At 59.8% G+C, this 18,297-nt stretch overlaps 1 protein-coding gene across 1 annotated transcript in view; it reads left to right on the plus strand.

The window, feature by feature from the left end:
* R3HCC1L (R3H domain and coiled-coil containing 1 like) overlaps window positions 1-18,297 on the plus strand; it is a 41,550-nt gene that overhangs the window by 19,003 nt on the left and 4,250 nt on the right. The window contains exons 3-5 of the mRNA XM_045024617.1: window positions 1,789-4,382; window positions 17,325-17,500; window positions 17,924-17,994. Coding sequence (XP_044880552.1) covers window positions 1,789-4,382; window positions 17,325-17,500; window positions 17,924-17,994 — 2,841 coding nt within the window. The remainder of the gene's footprint in view (window positions 1-1,788; window positions 4,383-17,324; window positions 17,501-17,923; window positions 17,995-18,297) is intronic.

Raw genomic sequence — 18,297 nt, forward strand, 5'->3', positions numbered from 1 at the left:
CCCCGAGGTAGGGGGTCGTCTCTGCTGATTGGGGATTGGGGCTCTCTCGCCTTAATGACATTAATAATGGTTTCCTGCTTTTTGCTCCTTAGCCCAGCCAACCTCTCCCTCCTTGGCCTGCGCCCCAGTGCTGGGACCTGGCTGTGCTCGCTGAAGGCAGTGGGGCTGCACAGGCGTTGGGGGACAGAGGCAGAGCGTCTGTCACTGGGGCCAAGGCACGAGGAGGAGATTTGGCTCCAGACGGGGCAGTGGGGCTGGCAGGTCGGAAACCACCCTCGTACTCGGTCGAACACGTGCCGTGGAGCTGCTGAGCCACGGGGAGCCCAGCACACCGTTCTGCTGCTGCTGTCTGGGCGTGGCTGCGTTCCCGGCCCCTCGCTGGAGAGCTCACTGCTGATTGTCTCAGGACTGACGGTGTCTCGAGCCTCTGTTTGCCAGGAGCTGGGAATGGGCCACAGGGGATGGATCGTTTGATGATTCCGTGTTCTGTTCATTCCCTCTGGGGCACCTGGCACTGGCCACTGTTGGAAAACAGGATCCTGGGCTAGGTGGGCTTTTGGTCTGACCCAGTGTGGCCGTTTTTATGTTCTTATGATTGTCTTCGGGTGGCTCTGCAAACGCAGGCCCATAACCCAGCTGGCATGGGCAGCGTGGAGCCCCGGGCGCCGTTCTCCTGCCGCTGTCCAGGCGCGGCTGCGTGCCCGGCCCCTCGTGAGCCTGTTCTGCAGGCAGGTGAGCTTCCCCGGCAGAGCTCAGTACTGATTGGCTTCGGGTGGCTCTGCAAACGCAGGCCCATAACCCAGCTGGCATGGGCAGCGTGGAGCCCCGGGCGCCGTTCTCCTGCCACTGTCCAGGCGCGGCTGCGTGCCCGGCCCCTCGTGAGCCTGTTCTGCAGGCAGGTGAGCTTCCCCGGCAGAGCTCAGTACTGATTGGCTTCGGGTGGCTCTGCAAACGCAGGCCTGGAACCCAGTAGGATGGGCAGTGAGGAAGGCAACCTTGTGCTGCTTAAAACCCTCCAGGAAAGTCGTGGGTGCTGAGCAGCGGGGCCTGTGGGTCTGAGCCCCTCGTGTTGGCTGTCACAGTGAGCTGCAGGTGGTGGGGGTACCGAGTCGGGAGCTGGGCTGGGAAGGGCTCACGGGGGTGCTGGCCCCATCTTGGCGCAGTGTCGTGTTCCCTGTGGTACAGTATGTTGTAGCTGGTCTGTGCTTCCGGGGGTTTGGGGGGGGGAGCGTATTAACTAGCCTTGCTCGGGGCACCCCAGTCCTTCCTTTCCTGAGGTCAGAGTCACCTTAGCACTGGGGGGAGTGTCTGGCTCTGTGCGCTGTGTCCCCCCAATGGACACTGGCCTGGGAACCGTGCTGGGTGATCCAGAGCTCAGGCCATTTGTTCACGTTATAACTCCAGGGCCTGGGAGGGGAGGGATAGTTTGTCGGAGGCCCTGGAGCCCTGGGGGTTGAGTGAGCTGTGTAGAGACCTGGCTTGTGGGGTTGCAGCACCGCTCACTCCAATTCAGCCTGGCCACCCCTGTGGGGAGGGGAGGGCAGCAGGGCCCAGCCCGTGGGACAGGAGCGAGTGTGGGGCAGGCTGGCTCTCCAGCCCCCTCCCCAGGGCCCCTTTTGTCTCCATGGTGATGGGTTGGAAGGGAGGGGGCCTTAGTTTTGGATTTTGTCCCAGGCCCCCAGCTGCCTGCCCGGCCCGGGGGTCCCGTCGGCCCGGCCCAGGGGTCCCGTCGGCCCGGCCCGGGGGTCCCGCTGCCGTGGCAGTGAATCAATGCTCTCTCCCTTGCAGGCGGAGGTGGCCCCATGCAGCAGGAGGGGGAGAAGGGCCGGGCCCGGCCCAGGAAGCCTGACATGGCCCTGTACGTGCCCAAAGCACGCCGGGAGATGGCAGCCCCAGGAGTGGGGAGCCGGAGGGAGGAGGAAAACCGCCGCGTGCTGCAGAAGGAAGGCGCCAAAGGCCACGGCGAGAGGCAGAGCCCCAGCGCTGGAGCCCGCAAGCACGTGGCCAGAGAGGGGAGGAGGTCAGAGGGGAAAACAAGGAGGCGCGTACCCCTGGGGGACAGCAAACAGGGCAGTGCTCCAGGGCGGCCCGAAGGAGCCTCTGCCGAGGGCTGGGATCAGCGTCGCACACTCCACCAAACCCATCTGGCCCCAGAGGAGCAGCCGTGTGGGCGGCTGGAAACAAACCTCCACAGTGAACAGCTCAGCCCTCAGGAGCCCTGCCTGGGTCAGGCTCCTGCTCGGCCAGGGGGTAGTGAGGAGCAGGTGCCCAGCAAGCCAGGGCTCAGGGAGCTAAGCCGCAGGTGCTGGGATTCAAGGACAGGTACTGGAACTTGTTCCCATCTGTCGGTGGAAACATCTAGTCCCCTGCTTGTGCTACCACGTGGAGGGGAAGAGCACGCACAGGAGCAGAGGCCTGGGGGCCCACGGGCCCGGCGAGGCACTTCCTCTCAACCTAGGAATGAGAGCAGTGATGAAACATCAGAGCAGGCAGGGGGGAGACCAGGTAGCACATCTGAATGTGTAGACAAGAGCATTCCAGCTCCGAGCGGGGAGAGCACAGGCAGCGTGTGCGAGCTCAGAGGGGAGGGTGCCACAGATCCGAGCGGGGAGAGCACAGGATCCGCGTGTGAGCTCAGAGGGGAGGGTGCCGCAGATCCGAGCAGGGAGAGCGCAGGAAGCGCGTGTGAGCTCAGAGGGGAGGGTGCCACAGATCCGGGCAGGGAGAGCACAGGATCCGCGTGTGAGCTCAGAGGGGAGGGTGCCGCAGATCCGAGCGGGGAGAGCGCAGGAAGCGCGTGCGAGCTCAGAGGGGAGGGTGCTGTAGATGAGAGCGGGGAGAGCGCAGGAAGCGCGTGTGAGCTCAGAGGGGAGGGCGCCACAGATCCGAGCGGGGAGAGCACAGGAAGCGCGTGTGAGCTCAGAGGGGAGGGTGCCGCAGATCCGAGCGGGGAGAGCACAGGATCCGCGTGCGAGCTCAGAGGGGAGGGCGCCGCAGATCAGAGTGGGGAGAGCGCAGGAAGCGCGTGTGAGCTCAGAGGGGAGGGCACTGTAGATCCGAGCAGGGAGAGCGCAGGAAGCGCGTGTGAGCTCAGAGGGGAGGGCGCTGTAGATGAGAGCGGGGAGAGCGCAGGAAGCGCGTGTGAGCTCAGAGGGGAGGGTGCCGCAGATCCGAGCAGGGAGAGCGCAGGAAGCGCGTGCGAGCTCAGAGGGGAGGGTGCTGTAGATGAGAGCGGGGAGAGCGCAGGAAGCGCGTGCGAGCTCAGAGGGGAGGGTGCCGCAGATGAGAACGCAGGAAGCGCATGCGTGCTTACAGGGGAGGGTACTGCAGATGAGAGCGGGGCGAGCGCAGGCAGCGCGTGCAAGCTTACAGGGGAGGGTGCCACAGATCCGAGCGGGGAGAGCGCAGGAAGTGTGTGCGACCTCAGAGAGGGGGGTGCCGCAGATGAGAGCGGGGCGAGTGCAGGCAGCGCGTGCGAGCTCAGAGGGGAGGGTGCCGCAGATGAGAATGCAGGGAGAGCGTACAAGCTTACAGGGGTAGGTGCCGCAGATGAGAGCGGGGCGAGCGCAGGCAGCCCGTGCAAGCTTACAGGGGAGGGTGCCACAGATCCCAGTGGGGAGAGCGTAGGGAGCGCGTGCAAGCTTGTGGGGGAGGGTGCCGCAGATCCGAGTGGGGAGAGCGCAGGGAGCGCGTGCAAGCTTGCGGGGGAGGGTGCCGCAGATCCGAGTGGGGAGAGCGCAGGGAGCACATGCAAGCTTGCGGGGGAGGGTGCCGCAGATCCGAGTGGGGAGAGCGCAGGGAGCGCGTGCAAGCTTGCGGGGGAGGGTGCCGCAGATCCGAGTGGGGGGAGCGCGTGCAAGCTTATGGGGGCGGGTGCCGCAGATCCGCCGTGCAGGAGGGCGGGGAGCGCTGCTGCCGCTTCAGCGGGAGGCCTGCGTGAGCATGCCGGCGCAAGAGTGCGCAGCACATCCCATAGGACAGACTCTGGTAGCGGGGCCCTGCCGGAGCGTGTGGCCGAGGCCAGAGGCAGCGCAGCGCAGCGTGGGACGGAGATGCCCTGCAGCTCGGGTGCCCCCTGTGCACGTGGAGGTTCTGGGAGCACTGAGCACAGCCGGTCTCTGGAGATCCCAGGCAGCCGCTCGGCCGGGAGCTTGGCTGAGGAGGTGGACTGTCCAGGTGGGGTGGCGAGGCCATCGCATGGCTTGCGAGCGGATGGAGGGCCGGGCACGGAGGACGGTGGTGTGAGCGAAGGCGGCACGTCGGAAGCGCCTGAGCAGCCGAGTGCCGGAGCTCCGAGCGACAGCAGTGCTGCGGCAGAGGGGAGCTGGGACTCGCTTTTTAACGCCGATGGAGACTGCCTGGACCAACGTCTGCTGCAAGAGGTATGTTCCCTCAGCTGCCCTGGCTGCTGGTGCTTGGACGTACGGGGTGGGGAGCAGCTGCTGCTGGGCCCGCTCAGACAGGATGTGCAGTGGGACGCCTTGCTGCAGCCCGGGCCCCAGGTCTGAAGTGATACCATAGACCGTGCTGTGAGCCCTGTTCCCTGCAGCCCCTGGCGCCCAGGTGGCCACGTCCTAGTGCGTGGTGGTGAAACTGAACGACAGGTAGGAGTCACCCCGATGGATCAGCCCTTGCTTAGGCAGGGCGTAGCTGGCCTGCGGAACGCGCGGCCGCTGGCTGTCACTGCCGGCACGAGTGGCTGAGGGATCAGGAAAGGTTCAGTGTTTTCATGGCGGAGGAGAACATCCAGAGAGACAGGGGAAAATGCCGGGCCAGAGCCAGAGGCTGGAGAGAAACTTCTGGTGGCTGGGTTCTGTTGTGGTCGCCCCACCTGCCTCTGCAGTGTCTGGGCCTGGTCACTGGGAGGCAGGCCCGACTGGCAGCCCCGGGGGATCCTGAGTGTGGGGGGACGCGAGGGGACTGCGTTTCAGTTATAGCACTTAGAGCGGGCCAGGCAAAGGTGCCATATGCTGCGACTGCGCCCTCGTGACACAGACTTGTAATAAAGAAATAGGCTGAGACATAGGGCTTCCCATCGAACGAGCAGCGTGAAGTTTCAGGGAAACGACAGCGTCTTAATCAGTTGTGGTTCATTACCGTACCTTCCTGTAAGCACGGGGCTAAATGTCCTACAATGAGCTGCTTAGCACTAGGAAGCCGTTTCCCTGTTGGCTGAGGAGGAAAGTGCAGCTTTCGCTGTGAAGCTGGAAATCCATTATTACATTTTAAAGCGATACTTTGAAACTGGTAATCTGCAGAATGACATTAACGTCCCTAAAGTAACAAACAGCCCTAATCTTGTTCAAATGAATGTCCACCCTGGTTCGCAAGCACTGTCTGAGCTGTGTGGCGGCGGGCTCATTCTACTGTCTGTGAAGAGCTGGAATTAACTAAACAGCTTCATTACCAAGGGGTTAGCTAATAAACCCTCCAAACCATGGGATAACTTCCGCTGTTACAGCTCTGCAGAGAGTGTCTGCAGGAAGCATCTTCAGATTGAACACAGTTTAATTCATGTGCGTATCTGTGCAGAAGTAAAACCCCTCTCAGAACTGCAGCGCCTGGCAGGCCAGCCCCAGCCCTGAGGGAGGCACTTGTGACTCCTCCCGAAGAGGTGGGCTAAATTCAGGGGGATGGGAACAGGGATGCAAGCGATATGTCTGGGGTCAGTGGAACTCCCGTGCCACTGGGTGGCTGTTCAGCCACGTGTAAGTTGCCTGCACTGGTGAGGGAGGTTCACAAGCGTGTGCAGCTGTCATCCTTGCTTCCTTACACTCTGCTCTTAGTCGCTGGTCTTGGTCCCTTGGTTTGTCATCAGAGCAAGTCCCACCGCTTTGCCACGTACGCCACTGTTCATGTCGCCACTGAACTTGTTCTGGTGATTTTATACGGAGAAGAGAATCTAATCTGGGCTAGGAAAGACCTTGGTGCTGCTGAAGAAGCAGACGCCTGTGAATTGCAGCTCTGCCTGACATACCACGTGTGGGGGTGTGTGGCAAATTCAGGCCAATTAGCTACCTGGAGAGGGGTAACAATTAGCCAGGAAGGCTTAGCCAGCAAAATAAGGTTCAGCTGGGGCAGGGGTTGGGAAGAAACTAATCAGGTTCAGCTGGCCCCAGTTGCTAGAGACCTTTTTAAACCCTCCCTGACAAGGAAGCCAGGGGGGAAGGAGGACGAGAGAAGCAGGGCAGCTGCCAGCAAGGAGGGACAGCTGAACTCTGAGACTCGCTGCAGGACGGAGGGCATTCTCCCCAGGGGGGGAAAAGAAACTAGAACTAGGAGGCTGGCTGAGAAGGAATCAGCCCGGCCTTGTGAGATTGAGAAGGGTTTTTTTTTCCCTTGTGCCTAGCCTGTGCCTCTGAAGCTAGGACGGACTGAGCTAACAAGCAGAGGGGCAGGTATTTTGCCACAGGGTGACACAGATCAGTACTGTGTGCCCACGTAACCATCGACTGCATTGCAGTGTGTTTGGGCAAGGGGCAGAGTTAAGGTGAAGCAAGAGATCAGCTTAACCTCTGCATTCCTTAACCTAGCTTCACCACCCTAGCATTGCTGCTGCCCGGTAATGGGAAGCATCTGGAACTTCCTTCTTCTGCTGTTTAAAATAAAGAACAGACTTAGAAAATAATCTGCCTGCGTATGTGGGCAGGGCTGCACGCGGTGGTTATGCCATACAGGGCCCTGTTGTGGGTTCGGTTACCCTGCTGTAACCGTGTTCAGATCTGTGCAGCGGAGTCCCGTCAATAGACAAACTAAGCTAGCGCGGTCCAAGCACCTTCCTAGCAATATTCTGATGATTGTTAATCTGCATTACTGTGGTGCCGAGGAGCCCAGTCCCAGCCTGGGACCCTGCTCTGCTGGGCACTGCACAGACCGAACAAAGCCGGTGCCGTCCCCAGCAAGCGTCCAGTCGGGTATGAGACAAGCCAGCAGCTGGAGACAGACAGATGGGGGCATCCAGGGAACAGTGAGACAGGATTGCGCAGGGCAGTCAGCAAGCCCTGACCTTGTGAAGTGTTTTGTAGGCGTCTGTGAGGCAGTAGGGAGCAGGGTGGACTGATCTGGGAATGTCGAGGTTTACTGGGGCTGTCTGCATGGGGGAGGGGAGAGCAGGGGGTGACTTTAGGTGCCGGACGGCACCTGAGCCAGGAGGGGGGTGGGGAGAGTCAACACCTTTGCCCAGGAAGCTGGACAAGGGGAGGGAGCCGGCTGGAGGGGTTTTGGTTTCAGTTTGAGCCCCTAGCTGTGTTGCACCCGTGGGATACGCGCGTGCACCATGCACCTGAGTCTGGAATTTTTTGCAAGCCGTGTCTGTTGGCTGCACGTGTGCCGCAGCTCTCCTCATGCTCCACACCAAGGGCATAAAAGATGGTGCTGGCCGATGCCAGTTCCTTCTTACCGCCGCATGGTCTGAGTCAGAATCTTCTGGGTCCCCGGCTCCTTTTTGCCTGTGGCCTGGCTGTAGACGTTGTGTATAGTTATACTGGGTTAGTTTTTGTAGTGTAATTTACAGAATATAGTTAGATAGAGTTTTTCCCCCCTTTTCTTCCCCACCCAGGGACGTTTTCCCCTCAGGAAGGCTGGGATTACTCCCAGGGTCCCTGGGTTCAAAAACTGTTTCCTGCCCTCACTCCTTCTCGGTGAGTGACAGACATCAACGCTGCCTCTAGTGTCTGGGTGAGGCTCCTGTTTCTGCCAAGCACAGGACCTGCTGCTCTCCCCCCAGAACTCAAGTGGGTCGGGAAGTGAGACTGGAAAACATCTCCTGGAGGAGGCAATGAAGCCCCAGTCAGATCTGGGCTGGGGACCCCTCCGCATACATCAGTCACAACAACCGGCAGCGCCCTTCTGAGCACAGGCTGCGACGCCTGAGGAGGCGGCTTCACATGCAAGATGCAGATGTAGGCTCAAGTTTATCTTCTTGACAGGAGGACGCGGCGCACAAAGAGAGGCTCTGGTGGGTCCAACATCAGCTTCAGTGGTGAAGGCTCAGGATAAACAGCTCCTGATGCTCTCCTCCACTTCTAGGGCCAATGTGGTATCCCAGGGCAACCAGAGACCAACAGCTCTCTGGAGGACACCTGCTCTTCCCTGACCGTGTTCGCCCCTCCTGTGGAGATGGTCTCTATCCCGGGACGCTGATATACCCAAGGAAGAGACTCTCCTGACAAGGCAGTCATTCTCCCGTCCCAACTACCAGCCTTGAGGCACAACCATTGGTACCGTCAGTCCTGCCGTAGCTAAGGGATCTGGTTTGCTCATCGGGTGAGTCTGAGGCCCTGTACGAGTCTGTGCAGCATCAGGCAGAGGTGGCACAAGAAAGCCCCATAAGATCAGCCTTCCGGCCTCTGACCGGATATGATTGGCCAAGAGACAGGTGGCACCCTGCGCCATGGGGTCTGTCTCCCCCAGTTGATCCATCCTACTGGGAATATTGGGGACTGTGGAAGCCCAACCCTTTACACCCACGAGTGGTGCAGGATCCTGTTTTCCATCACCTGGCCTCCCAGAACTGGCCTCGTCAGAATATGCGGAAGGGAGCCAGTTCTAAAGGTCCATGGAGCAATCTCGTCGTCTTCGCTGGAGGAGGTGGTTACTCCATCATCTCTGACTCTGCCAGGCGCGATACCCAGAGCTCATGCTCAGCGGGCTGGAGAGCTACAGGTTGAGCCTGAGGAAGTCCAGGAGCTGCAGCGCAGCTTCCTAGGTATTCTGCAGCCTTCCGCTCCCAGTGGAGTGGCTGTGGCCATTGTGGGCACACTCCTGTTTCTTATGCTCCTACCCCTAAGAGGGCCAAGGAGCACGGCTTTGTTCTGCCCCGGGGGGGGGAGCTTTTGTCGGTCACCCCCCACCTAGCTCTTTGGTGGTGCAGGGGGCTACAGAGTGGTCCAAGCAAGAGCACTCAAAGGCTACTCCCTCTGAGAAGGGACACAAGTGACTCGACCTTCTAGGGAGAAAGGTCATCTCGTCCACCTTCCGCCTGTTCAGGGTCTCCACATCAGGTGACCATCACTCAGGACATCAATCAGAACTCGCCTTCTCTGCCTCGGCCACATGGCCTGATGCACACCCGTGATGCTGTTCACCGGCCTTCCTCTTTGCCTGCCTACAAGCCTGGCTTCTCTTCGTGAACTCCCCAGAGAAGGGCAACACAAACGGCAAGGCAGGTTTTAGACTCTGTCGTCTGGTGGATTCAGCTGGGATTCCTTTCCTCACCCCAATTCCCAAGACAACCATTGTTCTCGACACACAGTTCAGTTCTCGACGACGTCTTCGCCCAGTGGGGAATGCTGGCGTGGGACATTTTAACCTCACGGGAGAACAGGAAACTTCCTTGGTGCTTCTCCAGAGCAACCCTAGGCAAGGGCTCGATGGGAGATGCCCCTCTGGTGTCACGGAAGAGTCGTCTGGGGTATGCCTTCCCTCTCATCCCACTGATACTACAACTTCTGTGAAGATCTGCCAAGACCGAGCTCAAGTCATCCTGATTGCGCCCAACTGGCTGAGACGGTTCTGGTTTGTGGACTTCTGAAGCTCTCAGTTCACCCATCCATGAACATCCCCACATTGCTGGAGCTTCTAACAGAACACCAGGGCATGTTCCAGCAGCCCAGTCCAGGACTGCTGGAACTCGGGGCCTAGTACTTGGATGGGCATTGGAAATAGAGGGCTCACGTTCTGAGAGGCTGCCATCCATCCTCAGCCAAAGCAGAAAGGACTCTACGGGGAGCAGTCACTCAGCAAAATGGAAGTGTTTCTCCTCTTGGGTTGATAACCAACGCAAGTTATCTCCAGAATCCTCTGGGATCCCTGCTATCTTAGACTTACCCGTAAGTCTCTGGATTTTGTGCTCCATTCTCTGCGAGTCGCTTAGTTTAGTACCGATCGGCACTTTCCATCCTTGGGTGGATAACGGTTCGCTCATCACACACTTGTCACAACTAGATTTCCAAAGGGGACTCTCAGATCCTTCCCACCATTGGTGAAGTTCGCACCGCAGTGGGACCTCAGTTTAGTTCTGTGGGCACTCACTAAACCCCTCCTTTGAGCCCCTCACCATGTGCCCTGTGGCCCTTCTGTCCATGAAGGTGGCCTTTCTAATAGCCATCACGTTGGCCAGAGGAGTCAGTGAGCTGAGAGCGCTCAGGCGGACCTACCATACGCTACCTTCCACAAAGAAAAGGTCTTGTGACCACCCTACCCTGGGTTCACTCCTAAAGGAGTTACCGAGTTTCCTAGGAGTCAGGTAATCCACTGACCAGTATTTTTTTTCAAAACCGCATGCCTCAGATGAAGAGAGATGGCTGCGTTCTCTGGACACCCATCCGAGGGCTTTGGCCTTTTATCTGCAAAGAACAAGGACATTAGAAAGACACCTAAACTATTTGTTTCCATAGCAGAACAATCAAGGGGTCAAGCTTTATCAGAGCAGAGACTTTCAAAATGGATCTCTGCTTGGGTTACCCGTTGTTACCAACTAGCCCATAGTCCCTCTCCAGAGAGGTGAGGGCTCCTTCTGCTAGAGGGCAAGTCACTTCAGTTGCGTTGCTGAGAGCCGTACCCCTCCTCGAGATGGAGGGCAGCTACTTGGAGCTCTTTGTAGACCTTCGTGAGACATTGCGCTCTGGTGCAGCCATCAGCTGTGGGAACAGCTCTATTCACTCGGTTAGCGCTTCGGCATCCTAGCCCCAGCCCGTCTGACTGTTGTTTGTGAATCTCCCAGGTGTGGAATACACCTAGGGACCAGCAGTCGAAGAAGAAGAGGTTACTTACCTGTAACTGGACGTTTTTTGAGACGTGGGGTCCCTGTCTGTATCCCACTCCCCGCCCGCCCTCCCCTCTGCTGCAGATCGCTTGAACTGCGGTAAGAGTAGGAAACTGGAGAGTACTGAACCTGCGCGCACTCCCCCCTCCCCCCCCCCCCGTGCGCTCGGTTCAGAGCATGCAAAGAGCTATGGTGCGTGTGCAGGCCAACGGAACATCCGGACTCAGGTGCCCGGTGCACATGCGAATCCCACGTGTGCAATACAGACCGGGACCTTGCATTGCGAAGAACCTCCACTTGCCAGGAAGCGCCCTCTGTTTCTGAGCCCTTGGTTCTTAAACTCCAAGCTGCAGAAAGCCAGCAGTATGTGCTAAGAGGCTGCGGGGTCTCTGGAGTGGTGGAGCTAGTGTCAGTTAACAAAAAGGACAAACCTATTATTAGCGTTCTTCGTCATACGCAAATGGTGTGCGCTGCAGAAAGCCCCAGAGGCCGCGAGTTACGGTGCTCTCCATGGAGAAGAGAGGCTTTGAGCTGGCAGGCAAAGGCAGAATGAGAGCCAATGGTTGGACACTGAAGCCAGACGAGTCACACTAGAAATGTTTCACCGTGGGGGCCAGTACCCATTGGAACAGCTCACCTGGCACTGGTGGAGTCTCCATCCCTTGGAGACTGGGCGTCTCTTTCTAAAGCTCTGCTCGAGCTGACCCCGGAGCTCTGGGCTGGAGGCAGGAATCCCGGGTGAGGGTCTCTGAGCTGTGCCCTGCAGGAGGGCAGGCTGGATGAGCAGAGTGGGCCCTGTGTGAATCTGAGAGCACGAGGGCGTGATGCAGGAGTGCAAGGGGAGCTTTTGCTGCCACAGCAGTCGTGTTTGGAAAAAGGAAGTGTTGAGGGATTGCTGCAGAGCCTTGAGGTTTGGGGATGGGAGGTTCGAGTGCTGGGAACGCTGGGGCAGGGGCAGGTGCTGAGAAGTAGAACCCGGACCAAGTGAGTATTTGGGGTGGAGTAGGGGTTGGGGGAGATTTTGGCTCTCCCCCGATTTCTGTGCTCTTGAAAGTGCTGCTATTGCCTGTGGGACTGGGTCTTCCCCCCAGTTGGCTGATTTCTCTGCCTGGTGTCTTGGCGAGTGGTCGGGAGAGTAAGCGAGCTGCCACGGGCGCCCCTAGCATGCTACCGCTAGGGTAACCCTTTAGAGAGCACTGAGCCGTGACAGACTGATTCCTGCATCCCCCTCGCTCCCAGCTGTCGGGACGTCCGTCCAGTGATCAGACTTTAGCAACCACTGCGGAATGGGCTCTACGTTAAAGGCAAAAAGGGACATTAATGCGGCATTACAATGGCACATGTACCGTAAGTTCTGACAGCCAGGCAGTGCCAGCATCAAAGGGCACCATGTTTGCCTCATGGATACCCTCTTTACTTCCATGATCTCACACTGCGGGGCATTGTTCCTGCAGCCTTACCCGCCGGCGTGTCTTACGAGAACCGGGGCTGTGCTGCTGGGAGGAAAGCTAGGCCACTCACCCACCCCCCTTGTGCTTCCTGGCTGGGGGCTTCGCTGCGCAGCGCTAACGACAGGCCTGCTGCAACAGGAGAAAGGAGGGGAAGCCATGCAGCTGCTGCCATGCAGCTTGCAGCTCCTGCAGCAGGGGTGGCCCGGAGCTGGAGGGATGGTCGCAGAGTGCACACGTCCAGATTTACCAGGGGCCGCTTGGGATTCTCTAGTGCAGGAGCAATGCCAGCCCGAGTGCTCTGCTCTGATAGGTGGAAAAAGGAGCAGCCTGAGCACCTAACATAGAGGTGTGGCCTGTGGAGACTACAGATCCCAGCATGCACCATGGCCTAGCTGAACATTGCATCTTGGGAGCCCTCCTCTTTCTCAGCTCCTCCCTGGCTTGAGTTGAGGGTTGCTGTGGCTGCATGGCAGGTCCTGCTTAGCTGCCTGCGGTATTTATTTAGCTGGGATCTCTGGGCCCAGAGGTCAAAGGTGTTACCATCAGGGGCGGCTCTAGGCATTTCGCCGCCCCAAGCATGGCAGGCAGGCTGCATTCGGCGGCTTGCCTGCGGGAGGTCCACTGATCCCGCGGCTTCGGCGTACCTCACGCAGCCGTGCCTGTGGGAGGTCCACCGAAGCTGTGGCACCAGCGGACCTCCCGCAGGCAAGCCGCCGAAGGCACCCTGCCTGCCGCCCCCGCGGCGCTGGCAGAGCGCCCCCCGCGGCTTGCCGCCCCAAGCACACGCTTGGCATGCTGGGGCCTGGAGCCGCCCCTGGTTACCATGAGCCTGCCACTGGCCAACTTTAAACAGCTTGAAATCAGATTTGAGGTTTGGTGTCCCGAGCTCTCAGCCTGCCTAGCGCCATGGCCAGAACACCCTTCAGCAGCCTTTTAACCTTTTGTTACTGGTACAGAAAAGAATGAAAAACATTGGCGCATTTGAAGTGTAGAGGATGAAGTATCCCTTGTTCCCTCCCCCAGTAGCTGCCGAGAGTCTGTGGAAGGAAATCCCCTTGTGTGACAGGCTCCCAGATGGTAATCACAGAAGTATAGGACTGGAAGGGACCTCACTGGGTTGTCTAGTCCAGCCCCCTGCACTGAGGCAGGACTCAATATTACCTAGACCAGCGGTTCTCAAACGGTGGGTCGGGACCCCCAAAGTGGGTCGCAACCCCATTTTAATGGGGTCTCCAGGGCTGGCTTAGACTTGCTGGGGCTTGGGGCTGAGCGGCGGGACTGTAACAATGCCGGTTCTGGTGGGACCCAACTGAGAGTATCAATTCCAGACCAATTGCTCAAACAGGGCAGTCACAGCCCAAGGCTGGGGTTTTTCCACCTCTAAGGCACCAAACCAGCCAGACCAAGAGGACTTTGGGTTCACCCCACTGGCTAACCACAAGTCACACAAGCAATTCCCTTAGACACTCCAGTCTCCCAGTATCACCACCAGTGCACTCGTCCTGGGGATGAATGGTTATGAAAATCAACACCCCAGTGAAAGAAAAAGGTTCTCTCGATCCCAAAGGACCAAGCCCCAGACCCAGGTCAATATACACATCAGATCTTACCCACAAATCACGCTGTTGCCAATCCTTTAGAATCTAAAATCTAAAGGTTTATTCATAAAAGGAAAAAGATAGAGATGAGAGCTAGAATTGGTTAAGTGGAATCAATTACATACAGGAATGGCAAAGTTCTTGGTTCAGGCTTGTAGCAGTGATGGAATAAACTACAGGTTCAAATCAAGTCTCTGGAACATCCCCCGCTGGGATGGGTCATTCAGTCCTTTGTTCGGAGCTTCAGTTTGTAGCAAAGTCCCTCCAGAGGTAAGAAGGAGGATTGAAGACCAGATGGAGATGAGGCATCAGCCTTTTATAGGCTTTTCCAGGTGTAAGAACCTCTTTGTTCTTACTGTGGAAAATTACAGCAACATGGAGTCTGGAGTCACGAGGGAAAGTCCCTGCACTTTGCTGAGTTACAAGGCGTATCTGCCTCCTCTCAATGGGTCAATTGTGGAGCTGATGGTCCTTAATGGGCCATCAAGCAGGCTAGGCAGAGCTAACACCAACTTGTCTGGGGTGTCACCCAGCAGCACAGCACAAGTTTGAAGCACAGACAGTACAGAGCCAATACTCATAACTTGACACAGGCACCCAGACAGCATAATCCTAACCAGCAACCCAGAACCTGGTCTTAGACACCTCAGATGACCCCCTTTACATAGATTTGGTGCCACTACAGGACCTTGGTTGCAACCATGTTCTATATGGTCCCAGATTATGTCAATAACATCACAGGGGCTCAGGTTACAGGTGTTACAGGGGTGGTGAGGCTCAGGCTTTGGCCCACCCAAGCGGGGTGGTGGGACTCAGGCAGACTCAGGCTCCTGGGGTCGTGTCAGAAGGGGGTCGCAGGGCAGTGACGTTTGAGAAGCCCTGACAGCTGTGTGTCTAACTGCTCTTAAAAACCGCCAGCAGTGGAGATTCCACACCCTCCCTGGGCAATTTGTTCCAGTGCTTAACCAGCCTGACAGGAAGATTTTCCTCATGTCCTAACATCCAGCTGTCCTAGGGGAAGGAGGGAGTTGAGCGGGGCCGGAGCTGTTGCTGCTGTTAGTCTGATCCCGTTTCCTGACAGACACACAGGAGGGGAAGAAAAGAACTGCAAAGAGAGAAAAATGCAGCTTCTCTCTCTGGTCTTGACCTTCACTTGCAAGCTCAGTGCTAGAAGCGCAGGCCCAGCACACGATCTTATCAGCCCCTCTGAGACTGGCAAACTTGTCCCAGCGCCGAGTGTCCTGGGCATTGCGTGGAGCTGCCTTTCTGAGCAGTGCTGTAAAATGCAGCTGCGGCTTGGCCGGCTCAGCCAGCCAATTGTTAGACAGCAGGAAAAGACCCGGGAGCGGAGGCTGACCCAGTCACATCCCAGCCGATGGGCGGGAGCCAGGGGAGCTGGTGATGGCAGCCGGGTCCCTGTCTTGGCCCAGTGGGGTCCCAGGAGAGGGTGGGGGTGACAGCCCCAATGGAGGAGCGCGCTCCTTCCCGTTCTTTGTCAGCCCGCATTGCAGTAGCCAGCCTTCCCCCAGGGCTCTATCGGAGGACCCCAAAATGGGGATGGGGTGGTATAGCCCCACCCCTCGATGTTTTGTCCACCACTTTCCGGCTCTCCTGGGAGTTCTGTCAGGCTCCGCCGTGGGAACACGCTGGGGAGCAGGCCGCCCTGGGGGTGTGGGCTGGAGTCCGCCTCGGGGCAGCCCCACCCGTGCCCCTGGGCGCGCTTCCCTGCCGGCTTTGCCCAGCAGCTGGTGTGGTGACGGATGGGGGCTGCGTGCGGCCCAGGTCGGGGGTTGGCAGCTCTGGCTCTAGCCTGCCCTGGTGCCGTGTCGCTGGCTGGCACTAGCTGGTGAGCCAGGGGGAAGAGCAGCTCAGTCACTCCAGCACTGACTGAGCGGCCGCCCAAGGAGCAGGGCAGGGAGCCTTGCCGTGGGGCAGGCCTCCAGCAGGCACTGCCAGGAGCAAGCGGGTAGGTTCATCCCTGGAGGCAGAGGGGCTGCAGTTGGCAGGCTGGAGGGCTCGCAGAGCGCTGGCCTGACCTGTGCCGTTACCTGGAAGCAGCCGCTTGGCAGCCCGTCTCTCTAATCTCTCTTCCCCTCTCCTGCACTCAGTGGTTCGTGAAGGTCGGGGATGGTGCGGGCTGAGCAGTTTGCACTCCATGGTGTCTGATCATCGGAGTTACCTGAGTGCTCTGCTTCCTGGAGCGTCTCCGCAGGGCTGATCCTGCCTGAGCCATGCAGCACAATTCCCGCTGAAGCCAGTGGCAGCAGAGGGCTCTCAGCCTGTTGCATTGAGCCCTGAGAGGGCTCTGAGTGAATGCAGGGCTGGCCTGGCCCAGCGGTGCTGCCGGCACGCTCGCCGCTAGCTGGAGTGTCCCCCATGTGCTTCAGAACTCAGCCGTCCCGGCACCCAGCCTCTGTGCCTGTCCCCTCGCCTGCCTCGCAGCCTCCTTACTGGCAAAGCCTCAGAGTTACTGCCTGGGATTCACAGCTTGCAGCCCGCTGCATCCTGCTATGGGACCGGGGCTGGGCGCAGGTGCTGGAACTGGGGGGGCTGCTGCACCCCCTGGCGTTCAGTGGTTTCTGTCGTATCCAGGGTTTACAGTTTGGTCCACGGCTCTCCGCGCCCCCACTATAAATAGTCCCAGCACCTCTGCGGCTGGGTTAGAGATGCCCCCTGCCCAGTACCTGCCCTTCGCATGCAAGCCCTGCGTGATGGGGACAGGAAGAGAGGCAGCGCATCACACTAAGAAATGGCTGCTGTGTGTTTGTGCGGGAGCCGGCCTGACTGGAGCTGTAAATCCGCTGGTCGGCCGAGGGAGCGGCTCTGCCCGGGACTCAGCACTGCCAGGGGGCCTGCCACAGCCAGACTGCCCCTTCCAGCCTACAAGGGGACCAGTGAGTGGGCGCCGATGGGGTGGGGGGAGCTCCTGGGCTGCAGGAGGGCGAGGCATGCTGCAGCTGAGCCCTGGTGCAGCAGGATGGAGGCTCAGTGCCCATGCGGCAGCTTGCAGTGCCCAGCGTGGCTGTTTGCCTAGTGCAGCCCGGGGAGGTGCGGCCGTGGCATTGGGCTTGAGCTGGGCATGTGGCGTGCTGGCTTTGTTTTGGGGAGGTGCCATGTGACTGTCCCCGTGGGGGGCAGGGTGCCCTGGCAGTGAGCGTGACAGGTATGTGACAGCCGTGGCTGTGCCCTGCCTCCGGCTCGGGACCCCAGAGGCACAGCAAAGCCAAGGGAGAGGCCCAGGCATAGCGCGGCGGCCCGATCGATAGCTCCCCACATCCCCAGGGCCGTTAATCCATCTCCTGGGCCGATGGCTGGCGCGTGGGCCCGGGCACTTGCCCCATTAATCAGCCTCCTCGCTCGCGCCGCACAGAGACTGCAGCCAGCCAGGCTGCCAAGCTGCAGAGCATGCGATGGGGCAGCCAGTGCCCGCGAGCTGTCACACTGAGTAGGACGGGGGGGTCCCATCCTGGGCACCGGGGAGTAGCTCACAGCCCCGTGTGTCCCCCCCAGCTGTCGGGCGGCGAGAAGCCCAGGAGCAGGCTGCAGGAGCCCCGCTTCGACTACTCCGGCTGGCAGCCCACTGAGCTGGACCTCAGCGACTCGGAGCTGCCCCACGTCATCGAGATCTACGACTTCCCGCAGGACTTCGGCACCGCCGACCTGCTGCGCGTCTTCTGCAGCTACCAGTGAGTCCCCCCGGCCTGGGCCCGTCCCGCCCTGCCCCGGAGCCAGCCTGCACGCTCGCTCTCCACCGCTTGGCCGTTGCTCTGCGCCAGAGGCTGGGACTCCTCGTCCCCGGCAGCCCCCAGCTCTGCCAGCTCCTTTGCCAGACTCCCACGCCCTGAGATGGCCACGGGGCTCCGGATCGGGGCCTTCCCCAGCCAGTCCCCGCTCCCGCCCGCCGAGCCTCTGGGCTCTGCCCGTTTCCCCCCACCCCGCACCTTTGGCCTCACGTCCGAAATGGCGCTGTGGAAATGGCTCCAGCCTTGTCCAGCCCCTCCCCAGGGCCGGTCCCCTCGGGCCCCCCTCCTTGGCGGCCCCTGTCTCTTGCCCCCACTGTGCTGATGTCATCGGTGCCTCCGATCTCAGCTGCTCGCTGTCCCTGGCAGGAAGAAAGGCTTTGACATCAAATGGGTGGACGACACGCACGCACTGGGCGTCTTCTCCAGCCCCGTCGCAGGTACGTGCACCTCCAGCGCTGGGCACAGTGGCAAGATTTCTGCAGGGAGTGCTGGCCCTGGCAGTGCCCGAAGGTGGGGGCGGCTGTGGGGCTGGAGAGGGCGGTGCTGGCCCTGGCAGTGCCCGGGGGCGGGTGCAGCTGTGGGGCTGGTGGAGGCAGCGCTGGCCGTGGCAGGGCCCAGGGGCAGGGGCGGCTGTGGGGCTGGAGTGGGCGGCGCTGGCCGTGGCGGTGCCCGGGGGCGGGTGCAGCTGTGGGGCTGGAGGGGGCGGCGCTGGCCGTGGCGGTGCCCGGGGGCGGGTGCAG

Source organism: Mauremys mutica, chromosome 7, assembly GCF_020497125.1.
Source record: "Mauremys mutica isolate MM-2020 ecotype Southern chromosome 7, ASM2049712v1, whole genome shotgun sequence".
NCBI lineage: Eukaryota > Metazoa > Chordata > Testudines > Geoemydidae > Mauremys > Mauremys mutica.